Genomic DNA, 16,530 nt, shown 5'->3' on the forward strand with positions numbered 1-16,530 from the left:
CTTTAATATTTAGCTATCCTAGCAGTTCATCTAGCTCCTTTGGGGACTCAATTGTCCCTGCGGGTCCCTTCCGACTCAGGATGCTGAGAGGCTCAAGGATGGGCCTATGTGGTACTTGGTCAAAACCAGAGGATCCCTTTCAACCCAGATCTGAGTGTTATAAATTTAGGTCCTTGATACCGTGGCCCCCTAACAGGATAATCAAATCACTTTTGTTCTCTCTCTCTTTAACACGTTCCAAAGTCAAATCTAAATAACAATCAAAAAAAGGAACAGTAAATACAGGATGAAGAATGGAAGGAGCAGTGGTGTTTGTATCTTATCAGTAAGACTTTGATAAAAAACACTTAAAACATACAGCTTAATAGTCTGGTAACATTTGTATTAGTTTTCTTTTTGGAGTACATGCATTTGTTACTCATGATGAATAAAAATAATGCATACGAGGCTGATGTGAACTCTGTGTGGGCATCTTCCTCTTTTTACTGTCTTCATAATTTAACAACTTTAAAGCAAACTAAGGCAAGAGTCAAAGATTATTTTTTCTACCTAATCATAATTTTACTTTTAACCTGCAAGTATGGGAGAACAGATCTTATGCCAGAAGGCCTAAAGTTCATTACTATTTTCAAGAAAAGAGCTTGCGTACACTCACAAGAATTACACTTAACAAAACTACTAATGCGTCCTGCTATTTTCAGTTGTCTCTTGTATGTGTAAAGCTCTCACCCTGCGTCTTTTCCAGAATTTGCATATTTACAAAGGAAGTATCACTTTGTACTAAATAAAACACTTACCAAAGACAGTAACACCTATTCAAAAGCAGGTTTGTGGGCAAAGTTTAAAGCTCTCCTAGAGGCAATCCGCTTACATAAGCCAAAATGGGATGTCTCTCTGACACGTTTACTCTTATGACAAAACCAAAAACCATAACATTCAATAGGCACTATGTGGAAGAAATCATTACTGTTTTAAAACTGCTCTAAAATACCTTTATTTCTAATTTTCCATATGCAACTTATAGCAGTCAAAAACATCTGCAGCCGTAAGGAGCAATGCAGCTTGCTATCCAAGGAACTACTACTCCAAACTCCTTCCCCCATCCTCTTTTACATACCCACAGGAGCACAGCTGACAAACGCATTTCTTCAAGGATGCAACCTTGTGGAAAGGCACAGGAGACGTGGGAGGCATGTTTGCTAAGAAAAACGGTTACAGATCAGGTAATGCTCTATAGTGGAAAAATCTCCTTAGCAGCAGCAGTCCCTGGAGACAGTGGTATCAGAAAAGAATCTGGGAACCTCCAGAAGCATCATTAGAGCACACAACGATGGTACAGACTGTACTGGCAGAGCACATCCCAGTTCATCAGCTCCTTTCCTGGCCTGGTGGTGTCCTGACCAGAGCTCTGTGGGTCCTGCTTTCAAGGCCCTCCTGATCAGGGCACCACTCCCTGGGACAGTCACCTGGGAAGCCTTTGTGAAGTCACCAGCGCCAGGCTGTAGAGCAAACAGTTCTGCAAGCAACACAGCTCTGTTTATTCCAGACAGTCCACAGATATTGTCTGAGCTTCCAATTCTGTCTCTGTTTGACCATGACAAGATCAACGTGCAAATGGAGTATTACGAAGCATTCCCCTCTTAGCTGTTCTGCTGCTAGTGCTTTGGTACAAGAACAAAGTTTCTTTAATGAGTTAGCAGTCAGCAGCCACCTTATAACTTCCACAACTGGCCACATAAATCTCTTTTCATTAAACCTGTCAAATTCTGCTTTAAAAGGAAAATGTCATATATAGGTTGAGATTCTTCTTAAAACCTTTCTCCAACTGTTTTGGAAGAAAAGATGAGAAAGATACACCAGAACTGAAAAACAAAATTGCTTTGAAATGCTTCAAAATACTGTAAACACATAATGTTAGGGGTCAGTACTCCTGCAGTACATAGTTTATCTGGCAGAATTTGAACTTTTACAATTTTTTCCCCTATTTTATATATTGTCAGTTAGCTACATCACAATGTCATAAACATGTATGTATACATAATAATATACATAGTTATAAAAATTTATTAGAGAATATCTACTATTCAGAAATAAAGTAGCATTAACACTATCACAAACCATAAATTTTTAAAACTTCATTTAAAAAATTTTATTCAGTAAGCTGTCTAAAAGAATATGCACTTTGGTGTCAGTTTTTTTAAAATAAAGCGGGGTCTTTATCAACCGGGAAAACTGATGGTAATACTTGACTAGAAGTCTCAAAAGGAGTGGAGAATCATACGAAGAGAGAGCACAAAATACACACGTTTTTTGGAAAAGGCAAGACAGATTTTGATAAGAAGTTCATTACTTCTCATTTGAGTCTTTGTTTTTCCATTTTCTAAAATTATGTCATGCCCACATCATCTGCTATTTTTTAAACTGTGTTTACAAAATACATTATTTTGTACATAGCTGATGGGCTGTTTGCAGAATACTGAAGTGGATTACATAGAATTGGAGGAACGAGGGAAGGCAACTGACGCTTGAACAAGCAGTCTGGAACATAGGCTCAGCAAGAAATAAAAGGAACACAGCTTCTTTCTCATCTGGGTAGTGTTTGGAGAAGATACTACACTCGTAAGTGCACCATAATTATAATACTATGGTTATGCTTATGCTCTACAAATTCTATCCTGATGATGGTTCCTTTGTGCCCAGCTTCTCATTCAACTGCTCTTCATCTGGAATAAAAAACATATTAGTTAACATCATGTAATATTCAATTAACTGACAGAAATACTGTTCCAGAAATATCCGCGTATATTAAAAGAAAACATATAAAACGTTACTTCTAATTTTTTCAGTTGTTTCCAGTCTGATAATATTATCTGCTACCAATACAGCCACAAATTTAAGCAAAAGCTAAGTTACTTTATTGCACCTGTACAGCAGAATTAAGAGGAAAATAGATAGCACGAGTGTTCATGTTCCATTTCAAGAGAATGCTTGGAAGCCTTGCTCAGGTTGCCTCCTATACTGGCAGTAGCTTAGTCCAAAATATCTTCTATTCTACCCTTTGATAAGGAAAATAAGAAAAAGGCACAGTCATTCTCACAATCAACTTCCATCACAGCCTCACCTGCTCTTTTCACAAAATAATACACTAAAACAACACTAATTAAGTGGTAAATTCTGTATTACAGCACTGGGGGAAAAGACTATGCGCCTTAGAAAGTCAAAGTTATTTTTCAGAGCTGTAACCAGCAGACTCACAGCAGCAGAATTTTATTTCTCTCACTCCAAGTGAGGTTACTGTAAAGCAGAACTAAGCAATCTAACCTAAACCACTTACAAGTAAATTTACAAATAACACGAGTCATGCATACAGTAAGCTTTCCTCCTCAAGCACTACTTGAAAAAGCATCACAAACTGTGTTTGATAATCCATAGCAAAACACAAATCTCACTCGTCCTTGAGACTAACCTGTTCTGCTAAACTCCTAGCATGCCACTAAAAATATATGTTTTGGTGAAACAACCTTCTGTATAGCTATTACTGGCTCATCTTCATTTATGTATACCAAAAGTCAACCTTGGACCTAATAAAGCACTGCAACAATGGTTAACCAAAGAGGACACTATACTGGAAGCACAGGGGACAGGCTGGAATTCAGGAGAGAACCATAGAATGGTTTGAGTTAGAAGGGACCTTAAAGATCACCTGATTCCCCCCCCCCACCATAAGCAGGGACACCTCCCACTAGACCAGGTTGCTCAAAGCCCCATCTAGCCTGGCCTTGAACACTTCCAGGGATGGGAATATTTCATAGTAAAAAGTGTACCAGTAAGTATTATAGACTATGAACACCTGACTGAAACCAAAAAAGTTCCAGTTACCTACAGTGCATTTCTAAATAGCCAAATTTGCTCAGAGTAAACATTATTTCATATCAACCTCATGAATTCTCAAAATTTAATTTCAGATTCAGCTGCAGATTTCCTTAGAAAGTCAAACAATAACTTTTCTCCTACTTGCAAGATGCCGATAAAACTAGAGAAAGGAAGCCTGTTTGCTTTGCTTTTGTCTCATCTTCCATAGGGAATAAGCATACAAATAATCTTTCATCCCACACTTCCCTATCAAGGTTCAGCTGTTCAGAGTAGGACACCTATGGCAGCATATCTGGAGTCAAAATGGACAACACCTTGTTACTTTATCACAAATACATGGACACTTACCCTTCAGTTTATGTATTAAGTCTAATGGGATTTTGTGTATCCTTGATGCCATTTCCTCCAGATCTTGAGAGAACACCAGCAAAGGTGACAGCGAATGACTTCCTTTGGGAAAAGATAATGGCGATGGTGTCTTGGTAAATTCTTCATCCAACCTGAACAGATCCAGAGCGCTGCTCAAATCATCTCTTTCTTTTTCTGCTCTAAGATTTAGGTCTGATATATAACTTACAGATTCATCTCCAGTATGTGTCTGATGCAGTTTCTCTCTATTTCCAGACGCATTATTTTTCAGCATTTCGTATCTGCTGAACAGAGACTGTACATCTAGATTTGATTTTTGAACACAGCCTTTAATTTTTGTACTACCTGGTACATCCTTGCTGTTCAATACATCAAAATCAGACTCCGAGCTTGTAGATTTATTAGGATCTATGCTATCAAATTCTTTTGGAAGAGTCTCATGCAGTATTCCTGCCTCGGCTACTTCACAGTTGTCAGAACTTAACACTGAAGGTGCATCCCACTGCAGAATTCTACCCACTAGAGAATCCCAAAGTTGGTTTGAGGGTACAGTATTTATTTTACTACTGCCTTCTGAAAAAATATCTGGAGTAGTTACACTGTTCTCTACATCTAGACAAGTAGATTCTTCTGTCTTTTGTAGAAAACTTCTGCTCAAAACAGTGTGCTCCAATTCCTGTTCTTTATCACTCTCATTCTCTTGCACTCCAGATGTTTCCCAAACTGGACATCCACTGACATTATTTATCCTCATCTGGTTCTGAGCTGTAAATTCTGTACAACTTAGTTGGGACTTTGTTTCTAACAAGGGAGAATCAAAGTCAGGTACAGGAGATGAAGAGGTAGACCAGACTAAAGTACGATCTGCTTTATTCTGCACTGAAGGACTAGCATCCATTGGAGCTTCTTCTGTCATGACTTCAGCTGGGGCCAGCTCTATGTCTGATGAGTTGTCAGTCTGAATAGCTTTTCTCCATGAGCTTCTGATTTCAGTAACTAAATGAAACAAACCCAGGTAAAATTTTAGTTCTTTCATACTCTCCATCAGTGTATTTCTCTTCTGTCACTTTAGTAACATAAACAATCCACAAAAGAGGATGTAATAACTGCTTTATACTGCTTACGCTAGTTTTCCCAGCCATTTGCCCCACAACAGAAAGGGGACTCCACACACAGGGCCCATCCACGTTAAAGCAAATTTACAGTGTGTTCATTAGTCATAGTACACTGTGTTACACAAAAAGGAGCCAGTTAGGATAACTTGCAGCTTCACTAAATGAATTACTCTTTTCTTCTTGTGTGGTATCTACAATGTCAATGAATTAATCACATTTCTAATCAGTGACAGAGTATTATAAAAGCAGAGTTTAGACTTACGCAGATTTTCAGGAGTTCGCGGAATTTGTTGCCTTGTCAAAAATGGGTTAAAAGTCAGTGAGCTAATGAGATCTTCTAATGTTATTCCTTCTCCTCCACTACTCTGAGGTGACTCAGATGTCACAGTTTTTGCAACCTGTAGGATGTTAGAAAAGCGCAAATTCTGATAAAACAAAATTGTAACTTCTTTGTTTCTGCCAGCCTATGGACCCAAGCAAACCCCATTCTCCAAATCATCTGAAGAATCTGGAACCTCTTGACTCGTCTGCAATTTACTGTTTGGGCTTAAAAATGAGCACAGTGACCTACAAACATAAAATTAAGATACAGGAGTGAAATCAGAATTTGATTTGAAGCTCCCTAGTCGTCTATGAATCCATCTTAAAAATAAGAAAATGGGCTCAGAAGATACTTGAGACACTGGTCAAGAATAGTACAAGAATGAAGATTAGGCTACATTTCCAACAACAGAACATCTCAGCAGATGACAACCAACTGCCCCCTTTCAGTGAAAGATGTAATTTACTTTGCAAATCAAGCTACAGTAAATTTAGTAAGTTTTCTAAAGGAATACCTCATTTAAATCTTAACTAAAATACTGGAAACAAAAAAGTTAAATCCTTGCCTAGAAACCCCAAGCCTGTTAAAAATTTAGCTCATAGAATTTCAGAAACAAAAAAGGACAGCTAAATTCTAAATATATGCAGTCATTTGTAGATTAAGATACGAAAGGTGGTAAAAATCATACCATGATTCTACTGAAAGCACTACTCGCTTCATGATGGCTGTACTGGGTCTGGCTGGGATGGAGTTAACTTTCCCTGCAGCAGCCCATACAGTGCTGGCACAGCATCAGGAATCCCTCTAACCCCACCAGAGCCAGCAGGCTGGGGGTGGGCAAAAGGTGAGGAAGGAACATCACCAGGGCAGCTGACCTAAAGCAGCCAAAGGAGTATTCCATACCATATGTCACATACAGCAATAAAAGGTGGAAAAAGGAAGAAGAGGGGAGGGGTGGGCTCCCATTGTAAAAACATCTGTTTTTACATGTGTGCTACGTGCGTTGAGGCCCTGCTTTAAGGACGTGGTCAAGCATCACTAGTTTGTGGGAAGTAGAGAGTAATTTCTTTCCTCTGCACTTCCACACAGCCTTTGCCTGTTATTTTTTTCCCCTCTTGCCCTTTCCCTTTTTTCCCTTTAGTTAAATTATTTAATTAATAATATTTTTTTCTTCAATTAAATTACCCTTATCTCAACCCACGAGTTGTTTCTTCCCTTTTCTTCTTCCCCTCCTCTTCTGAGGAGCGGGAAGTGAGAGAGCGGTTGTGGTGGAGTTCAGCTGCCTACCAAGGTAAAACCACCACAATGGCTTAAAAGTATAACTGCTCAAGCTCTATGCTTTCAGGTTTAGTTAACTGGGTGGTCACTCCTCAAATTTGGTGATTACTACTTAACGGAAAAAATCTGTTCATATAAACAGATTAGAAGAGGTATTTATGATAACATTGGCGATTTGTTCTCTGAACTTAACGACCATTTATGTAAAAAAAATTTTTTTTGAATCACAACTTTTCCTAACCTCTTCTGCCAGTTCCTCTCTGGCTTTCTTAAGAGGGTCTTCCTTTTGGACAGCAGACCCTGTCTGGATAACTGTATTCTCCAATGATTCTGAAACGGTGAGGTGCTCCTCTGCCTCCTCTGAGATCTTTGGAGTGACAGGTTTTGCTCTCCCATTGTAAGTTTCAATACGGAAGTCCTAGAGGAATACACAGGAATTAGTAGAAGTTTTAAATTCAAGTGTCCGAAAACTAGCATGAAGGAGCTGCTTCGCAAATTGAGAGCAATGGCTTCTGTGTTTATGTCAATGAAAATATCTCAAAGTCTTAAATTCTAACTAATCACAAACCATTTTGACACTCGTATTTTTAAAAAAGTAGGACATAAATAGTGGCTACAATAAACTATTGTACAGAACACATGACTCATCACCTGCAACTACCTTTAACACACTGCAGTGAACAATTGTACAATGGTCAACTGCACATCCAAGTTGCCTTTAGGCCCCATTATACCCCTTAATTTCACACACAGCTTAAAGGAACCAGCGTGACCATTGTTCATATCAAAAAAACTGTTTCAGCTGGCAGGGAATCTGTGACAAACAGTATGTCGTGCTAGAAGTCAGCAGCAAGTGCCTATATTTCTTCTTGTCCTTTCCTAGTGCTTACAGAAGTTTGTGGCAGTTAGCTTTCACTGTCTACTACTCATTCAGAAATGTAGTCATATGATTTAAAAAAAAAAAAAGCATGCTAGGTCTAGGCTTCAATCAATGCAAAAAAGCAAGTACTACAGAAGTTTAACTTCTTTGACATTTAGGACGATACTGAAGAATAACCTTTTCAATTAACATGTCACTGCTTTCAGATGCTTCTGTCAAGTCCAAAGATTCTGAAGAGATCCTAAAAAGAAAAAAGCCATTTTAGAAAAAAAATAAATAAGTGGCATGCAAGCCTTAGTAAAATGCCATCATATACTTGTGCACCCCGTATCTGTCCGTTACGATTTCTCTCAGTTCGTCCCGGTCATCAGAAGGCAACTTTACTATAGGGAGAACATGTGACAATTAGAGCAGATTCAGCCCTACTTGTGTATCAGTCTCCCAAACTTTATAATTATGAAATTCTTTTACCTGATTACCACATAGAAAAAGAAGGGTTTTTGCAATATTTTTTGCAAACAAGTCTTCTACATTCTGCTATCAAACATAACTGCAAAGTCTTCTGCAGACTTGATAATGTACTTTTCCCTAGATATTCTTCCTCCAAATCCCTCTGATATCCACAGATCTGTCTGAAAGCAAACTCATAAATATTTAAACACACATCATCTGGTTACCAAATACTCAAGTCTTATCAGTTCTGATGACTGTAGAGTTAACGGCAACACTCCACCATCTGATGTACAGCCCTCATTAGTTAAGAACGTTATCTAAATTAGTTAAGAATAATGGCAACTTTAACTTACTGGTGGCTGTCTTTACAATCACAAATAGACAAAAAAAACATGCTGTGTCAAGTCAGTGAGAGAAATACAGGATTTAACTCTTAACTACTTGGACAACTTTTGAGATTCATATGCAAATACAGCTGCTGATGACTAAGTATAGGACAGCCTCCTTTGCTAACTCCCTCTCTCTTCTATTAGGCAACTTGCAACTATCTGTAGGATTTCTATCCTGAAACAGCATTATTCAAAAGGACATTAAACTTTCCTGCACTTACAGAATAACAGGTCAAAACCTTTCATAATACTGTATATAATACTATAGTCTTGTGTTTTAATCTTTTGTTGGAACTGTAATAACAGAAGTGACAAAGTGATTTTAGAAGACTTGTGAGAAAAGCCCCATTCATAAAGCATTAGCACGATAGTTTTGCTCAAGTCTGGGATTTCCGTTTGATTTTGTTTGGAGTTTTCTTCTTGTTTTCTTTTGTTGTTGTTTTACTTTTTTCTTTAAACACAAAACCAGGGAACGTGTGAATATCTGTTCTCTTGGTCTCAGGCAATAACAACTATGTATTGCCTACCTCATCCCAGCCTGAGAAAGAGAGTTCTCCATTTTTTCCCCTCTGCCTCTTGAAACTTGAATGAATGTTGTTAAAAAGTTGCAGCTAAAAACTTGCAACTCCACTGCCCCACATTCTACCTGGCAGCAGCCAGTTGGTCCCTCTGTCTTCAGATGGAGAAAGCCACAGTTACTTTAGGACCATCTTGCCCAATTAGGTAGTTGTGACATGTAAGGAGTGGGCTAATGAAATATATTCCTTTGATGCTTACAAATAAGCTTCTCTGATTTCCCCTGCCTTTTTTTTTTCCAATCAATTTCTCATTGAAGTCATACCATCTTGTTGGTTGTAGTGTTGAATTATCCATCATACTTCCCGATGTCTCATCATCTTTCTCGTAATTTATATCACAAATGGAGTCACAAATATCTAGAAAATAAGTCAGAGTTTTAGTATTGCTTCTTTTGTTTTGCTATCATTCAGGCTTCCCAGGTGATAAAAGTGACTCAGACCACCTCTGTACAATATTCACAAGATGGAATTCATTAACACTTCAAGCAAATTCATAACCAGTGCAGGCAGATCTTAATATTTTTGCTTGGGAACCACCTGCAGCCACAGATGCCACTAACAGCCAGCACCTATTTGTGTTGTTCCTGAATGCATGTTCCAGAGACAGGATTCTATCTGCTCCCCTACACATATTGATGAAGACGAAAAAACGTTAGGCAATTGTGATGAGCATTCATTCAGAACCAGGTTATCAAAGACTGTCAAAGAGACTTGCAAACAAAAGTAGGAAGTCTTCCAGACTCAAAGGAACTTCTATCAATTGTGGTGGGAAGAGGGAAAAGAAGCTCCTCTGGTCCACATACCTGGAATTGATGTTGCAAGTTGACATGAGACTGTATCCTCATAAGCTTCTTCTGCAGTATGAAAAGAAGAGAGTGACATAGCTTGTAATAAATCAAGATCCTATCAAAAGAAAAAAAATACAAGCAAGCTGAGTAAAAGTGTATAACATCAGCAATTAACACATATTTACAACAGCTTTTCTTCAGAGCAGCACCCAGACTCAACATGAAACTTTTGCTGTCTCTGCTGTGTGCCTAGGCAAGGGTATAATCTTGAATCTCTGTAGAAATACGAGTGTCTGAATGAAACTGTTGGTCATATAACACCTTAAAGGGGAAAACCACAACTCTGCAGATGTTCAGTGACAGCACATGAAAGCTCTATTTCCAGAGCAGAGGGAAAAAAAAAAGTATTAACCCTTATTTATGCTGATCTACTGTCTTGACAAAGTAGCTCCACTCATCATCTCAAATGAAGACACCAGCTGTCTTTAAGTTAAGCGCATCTTCTTTGCAAAGAAGAAAAACTAGTTCATACAGCAATTTCTGCTACACTGTACTATCTAATCCACTAACCTTATATACAAAGCTTAACAGAGCTATATAGCATTCTATGGCAATAAAACACACCAACTTAGACGTATACCCCTCACATCTTCATTCTTTTTCTTCCCCAGAATCAGATAAACTGAACAGTACTTACTGGATCCTGACCTCTCTTTAAACAAACAGTACACCGGTCAAGAAAGCTTTTCCACTTCATTTCCAACTCCTTCTGTTTTCCAGAAATCGATTCTCTCAATGACATACAATGCTGCTCTTCTATTTTTTGCCTATAACATGAGCATGAAAAATGAACAGGAATACATTTGTTGTTGGAGATAAAAATTCTGCTTAAAAATGGAGCATATCACATGTTCCCCTCATGCTGCAAAACCTTTGATATGCAGGAACTTATTCATGCATTTGTTCTTGCACAAAAAACTAAATAAAATTCACAATCTAAAAATCAGCTGCTAGATTGTCCTTGTGCTTCTTTACAGTAGAATTAGAAAAACTATGCTAAAATACATACAAACCCTAAAACACAAGCTTAAACTTTCCCTAAGCTAGTTTCAGATCAAGTTTTAAAATCACAGAGCTAATTATGTAATAGGAAAAAGCAGATCATCTAACAAACCAGACCTCCAAGAACAAACTCTAAAATATCCATGAAGCAAGGGCAAGAGAATGAAGTTACCTAGTGAAGAATTACAAAGATTACTTAAATGGACAATCAAGACAAAGGTGAATTTGTCAGAGGCAGAGGGGAAAAAAAACAGAACTAACGTTCTCACTATAAACAATAATTTTAGAAAAGATTCTAAGACATAATCTTCAAACTAAAGAACAAGACAAAAATTCCAGACAATTACCTCACTGCTTTCAAATTCGATAGTATTTTATTTTGGAATTCACTCGTATTCTTGATGTCTTGGAAATGTTTTGATTTAAATTGACAACATTCATCTCTTAAGATCCTCAGGGCTTCATTTAATAACTGAATGACTGTTAAAAAATTCAGTTTTTCACCTTCATATAAATTTCCTGTACACACCTTGAAGTATTCCAAGAGAAAAAATGTATACGTGAACAATCACAACACATCAATATCAGAAAGTTATGTCTTCTATATTCAGCACAAGCACACAATGTTCCAGTCTGCAGTTTGATTCCATTCCTGTTTGTTAGATTTAAGCTTCAGGTTGGTTTTCCTGATTAGCATCATCTGCTTGAAGACAGGCTAAAAAGCTGAACGAACTAAGAATGCTTCAACTAATGGGGTATTCTTTTTAAAGACTGCCTCAAAAGATGGTGCAGGCCTAAACAGCACATATACCGCACACTAGAAACAAAATCCATTAGGAATGATAGTTCAAATGGCCAAGTTTTATAATGTCTGACCAATGAAAATTCAAGTGGTAATCAGACAGATTTGACAATGCAGTTACTTAAAAGTTCATAACTTAAGCACCACCAATACAGAACAGCAGCATAATCACAACAAACTTTTACATACATTTTTTTAGGACAAAAGGACAAAAATCACTTACTTCGTGCATTTCACTTTCAATTTTGTCAGCCAACAGCTGTGGAACATTGACATTAGTTCCAGCTAAAGTGTACTGATCAACATGCCCTTCAATTACAGAGTCTACGATTTCAGTTTCCTTTTTCAGAGATGTAAGAGTGTCCATTACAAATGTCCACATATTGCGGACCTTAATAGGCAAGAAGGAGAAAAATACTACATTAAAATGTTTGCTGAAATACTATAATGACACAATATCAAAACAGTGTAAGAGCAGATGAAAGGGCTAGCATAATCATAGGCAGACAATCAGAAATACCAATATCTGAGAGCAAGTGTTGTAAAAATGTTAGAAATACAGTAATCTGCCACAGATTAAGAATACTCACCTTTTGAATTCTCTCTGTTTTGTCATTTTTGTTTTGGTCATTGAGTTTCATCCTACATGCACATGCAAGACAGAAGTGGACTACAATGAAATTATAGTTCATAACATTTCTTAGAACTAAGAAATTCATTTTATATATGCTAACTTACTCCAAGGAAAAGTACTTACTTAAACAACTGTTGCTGGTGGTATGCATATTCAGATTTTATCTGTTTAATTTCTTTAATTAAAAACCTAAGGAAAAAAAATCAACAGTTATCACAGATTTTTTTTAATTTAGCTTTTCTCTGCTACTCTCAGAATTCCTTACAATCATTATGTGATTACACTTATTCTTTCCAAATCTGCATAGTGGAGCAGTTTTGGAACAATGCAAACATGGATACACAAGTTCCTTACCATGACACTGTAGAGAAAATGACATTGTACAGCCTGGAAAGCCACTAAGATATTTGTAAATTTAGCTGTAACTTATTCTATTGCAATGGCATGGCTTTTATTAGACCCAAGTACATTAATGAAGTTACTAGTTACTACTATACTCAGCATCATTCCTATTCAGCACACCCACTGACTGCATTACCAAGTCATCTTCAGTGCAGTCAAAAAGTTGCCCAGATTGCTCACACGACTGTATTGCTTTTCCAGCAAATATCAGGGTATGTTGAAGTCATCAGTAAGAATTAGGATCTGAAAGCCTAAAATGTTTGATTTGCTTTAAGAAGCAAACTTTCCCAGATCAAATTTTCATCAGCTTCCCCTGATTGAGGGGTATATAGCAGACACACATCACGTGTCTTAGCAGCAGTGCCTCTGATTTTTGATCCAAAGTCATGAAACAGACGGATCCCCTTCCATGCACTGAAACTGCGCTTTTACCTACACTGCATCCCCCCCTCCTTTTCTGCTCTTTCCCAAATAGCTTGCAACCGCCCGCTACAGTACCCCTGTCATGTGAAGTATCCTACCCAATTTCTGTAAATTCCAGTGATATATAACTATGTAACTGACCAGAGTTCCAGTTATTCTAGTTTCCCAAACTGCACGTGATTTTCATAAACAAGAATATAGAAAAAGCATAATGTTGGTGAAATAATTAAGGGCTATGCAAATAAGACGTGTCCCACACTGATAAAGCAAAGACCAAATATTTCATCCTGAGACAGTTTTAATCTACGATATGATCCTTAAAGTATTAAGAAATCATAGTGCTATACATGCGGAATTCCTGGATCATTTTTAGTGCCCAGGTAATCCTATCTTCCAGTATATAGCACCTCCTGACTGAAAAACTAATTTCTTCCAAACAGTAGAACAGTTAATTAAAGGAGGCAAAGGGGGAGAAAAATAGGACATTCAGCAAAACTCACAAGGAAAAATCAGATGCATTCTACTGAAATCCTTTTAAAAACGCATGCAAAAAAGTCAAGTTTTATGAAAATACTCGATTTCTTTAAATACATTACTTACTGTGATTTTTTGTTATATTCTCGAATAATAATATCCTCCTTTTGCAAAATTTGCAGGATTTTATTACATGCCACACTACATCTTACTTCTGCCTTGTACATACCCTCAGGCGTTAAGTTTACAGCTTCAGCAAAAGATGTATCGCTGCCTAAATGAAAGTTAGTAATTGAGTTATATCATTCACTTTTAGCAAATAGACAACTTCCTGTTCTACCTAGTTTTAATTACGAGAATCACAAACAAGGTTGCCCATTTTACCTGGACTGAAGTAGAGTATTCAGTATACTATCTTTTTTGCCAGTTCTTTCTATTGCATATGTTCTCCCTCCTTCACTCTCATCCACTTTCGCCACTCTTTATGTCACCAAAACAACATTAAATGCCTAGAACAGACAGTCCTGATCTTTCAGAATTGCTCATGTTGTGAAAAAGAGCACAGGCTAAAAAGAATACTTTTGAACTGAACCATTGCACGCGTGCACAGACAACCCACCTCCACATCACACAAACTTAGGAACAATATCTGTAAAACGACAGCAAGGAAAACAATCTGCATTGTTCTACCGGCAACAGCTTTATGCTAGTGCACAGCAACCCTGTTAAAAACTTTGAACTGAGCAACCAACACTGACCTAACTTAAAGCTCTTGGCATATGTTAAAGCACTTCACAGATTCACCATCAAACCGGACAAGTAAAATAATGTTATTATTCCGTTACAGCTTACCCACAGAGTTCTTTCTCAGGTTCTCAATCATTACATATCTTGCAAACCGATACATTAGGTGAATAAATTTATGACCAGCAGGAGAAAGAAATGAAGAAGTCGCAATTTGAGGAAGACAGCTTTTGCTTTCATTCTTGAACAAGTGAAATAGATTTTAAACACAAAATTAGACTAAGGAATAAAACCTAAACAACAGCCATTAAACACTCTGCTGAGTACAAAAACACTGCAGTCTACTTGTTAGCAAGTCCGATGCAAAGCTAATTTACCTTGCCACCATCGTTGATGCTTTTTCTAGTCCAAGGAAGAGACTGACACTTTTTGAACGTTCTACCACCACCCCTAGTTCCTTATACAAAAAACGGCTCTGAGGCAAAGACTGAAATCGGTGTTAGGTAAATACTAAAAACTTCTGCTCTCCTCACTCCTAAATGTAATCCCTTCCTTTTCATATTTTCTACTGAGGTCACTAATCAGTGTATTTTGTCACACTTTTATCTTGCTCAAAGATTTTGTATGGCTGGCTTTCACCTTGTCAAAAATAAAAGTGCTCCAGTACCTTAGAGATCTAGAAATCAGATCTTTATTAAAACAAATGCAGCATGAGAAGGCATAGTAATCAATGATTCCTGAAGCAAGCCATTTTGTCTCTTTCCATTTAGAAAGCCTGCCTTAAACTTTATTCTCTTTCCCCCACGAAGAAAGATTAACATTAAAAGTTTTTCGTGTATCTGAAACCACTTTTACAATAACAAATACTCTCTCATTTAATTTAAGCAAGTATCTCCCACGTTGAAGCAAATTATTCTCAACAATGGAAGGAATCTCACACAGACTTTAGATGATACTGGTAGGTACCTTCCAAATCAGTATACTCTACAATTCTATGACTTCTGTGTAATAAAATATTGTCATCCAAAAGCAATACACAACAGTTTTCTGATCCAAGATTAAGACTTTGCCACCTATGCTCTGCCAAACAATTTTTTTAAGAAGTCTATCATCAGCTGTGTGAAATAAGGCATGAGATAAAACCTATTTGTTTAGTAGAGCAACTTTATTTAAAACTCAAATATGTTCTCTCAAAACGAAAGAATGAGGTCACAGAAACCAGCAGCATATCAATTCCCACTCTTATAATACTTACTGTGATATCTTTTAGCCATGAACAACATTGCTTCCTAAATTCACTATCTCTGGTTATTTGTTCTGGTAACAAACAGTCCCTTTTCCATGCAAAAACATCAGAGGGGAGAAGAGAGGGAAAAAAAAGCAACTTCAAAACATACCCAAATACTCAGTTACATAATTAACCACTACAACATCTGAACTAAGATGAAGTTTTCTTAGTGATGTCTCCTGGAGAACTCAGAGAATATGGTAATATTGCCTATGAGAAGAATAGCTACAAGTCTGTTAAATAGCTAGGTCTTCTTGCCATAAAACGTTAATTACAGACTATTTCAGAGACAAATTTGTCTGCAGTTCTTTTTAACTCAGAAAAAGAAAGTGAAAAAGCAGCCTGAGAACTTAAAATTTTCTTAACAATGGTTCTGCTCCAGCCATTTCTTTAAAGTATACAGTAAAATAGTTCAGCTGTATGAGAATACATTAAGATAGGGTTCTCACAATGTTGAAGATTTTAGCAGGTATTCATAAAAGGGAGAAGTTACTTGATGTTTGGTCAGGGAAATGAATGGAAGAGATTAGATTATTTTTCAGCTAGGAAAAATTTTACCAAACTTGTCAAGTTACAGCTACTGTCAGAAACCATTTTAACTAGGGCAAGTTTTCTTATGCATTACAGACTGGTGATAAAAGGGAAATGAGTTCTGT

At 37.2% G+C, this 16,530-nt stretch overlaps 1 protein-coding gene and 1 non-coding gene across 10 annotated transcripts in view; both read right to left on the reverse strand.

Annotated features, from left to right (window-relative positions):
* Positions 1 to 16,530, reverse strand: part of SAXO1 (stabilizer of axonemal microtubules 1) — a 55,929-nt gene that overhangs the window by 38,701 nt on the left and 698 nt on the right. Inside the window, exons 3-17 of one of the 9 annotated variants that reach the window (XM_040540105.1) lie at positions 15,842 to 15,920; positions 14,695 to 14,827; positions 13,969 to 14,116; positions 12,667 to 12,732; positions 12,500 to 12,551; positions 12,133 to 12,300; positions 11,455 to 11,636; positions 10,743 to 10,872; positions 10,061 to 10,160; positions 9,521 to 9,614; positions 8,015 to 8,078; positions 7,199 to 7,375; positions 5,620 to 5,755; positions 4,222 to 5,238; positions 979 to 2,723 (exon numbers count right to left, since the gene is read on the reverse strand). In XM_040540105.1, coding sequence (XP_040396039.1) covers positions 2,671 to 2,723; positions 4,222 to 5,238; positions 5,620 to 5,755; positions 7,199 to 7,375; positions 8,015 to 8,078; positions 9,521 to 9,614; positions 10,061 to 10,160; positions 10,743 to 10,872; positions 11,455 to 11,636; positions 12,133 to 12,300; positions 12,500 to 12,551; positions 12,667 to 12,732; positions 13,969 to 14,116; positions 14,695 to 14,827; positions 15,842 to 15,920 — 2,599 coding nt within the window. In that variant the 3' untranslated portion in view covers positions 979 to 2,670. The other 8 variants (XM_040540106.1, XM_040540107.1, XM_040540110.1 and 5 more) reach the window with 8 other exon arrangements.
* LOC121062399 lies at positions 8,152 to 8,281 on the reverse strand. Its single transcript, XR_005815535.1, has one exon.

The sequence above is a fragment of the Cygnus olor genome, chromosome Z (genome assembly GCF_009769625.2).
Source record: "Cygnus olor isolate bCygOlo1 chromosome Z, bCygOlo1.pri.v2, whole genome shotgun sequence".
Taxonomy (NCBI): Eukaryota; Metazoa; Chordata; class Aves; order Anseriformes; family Anatidae; genus Cygnus; species Cygnus olor.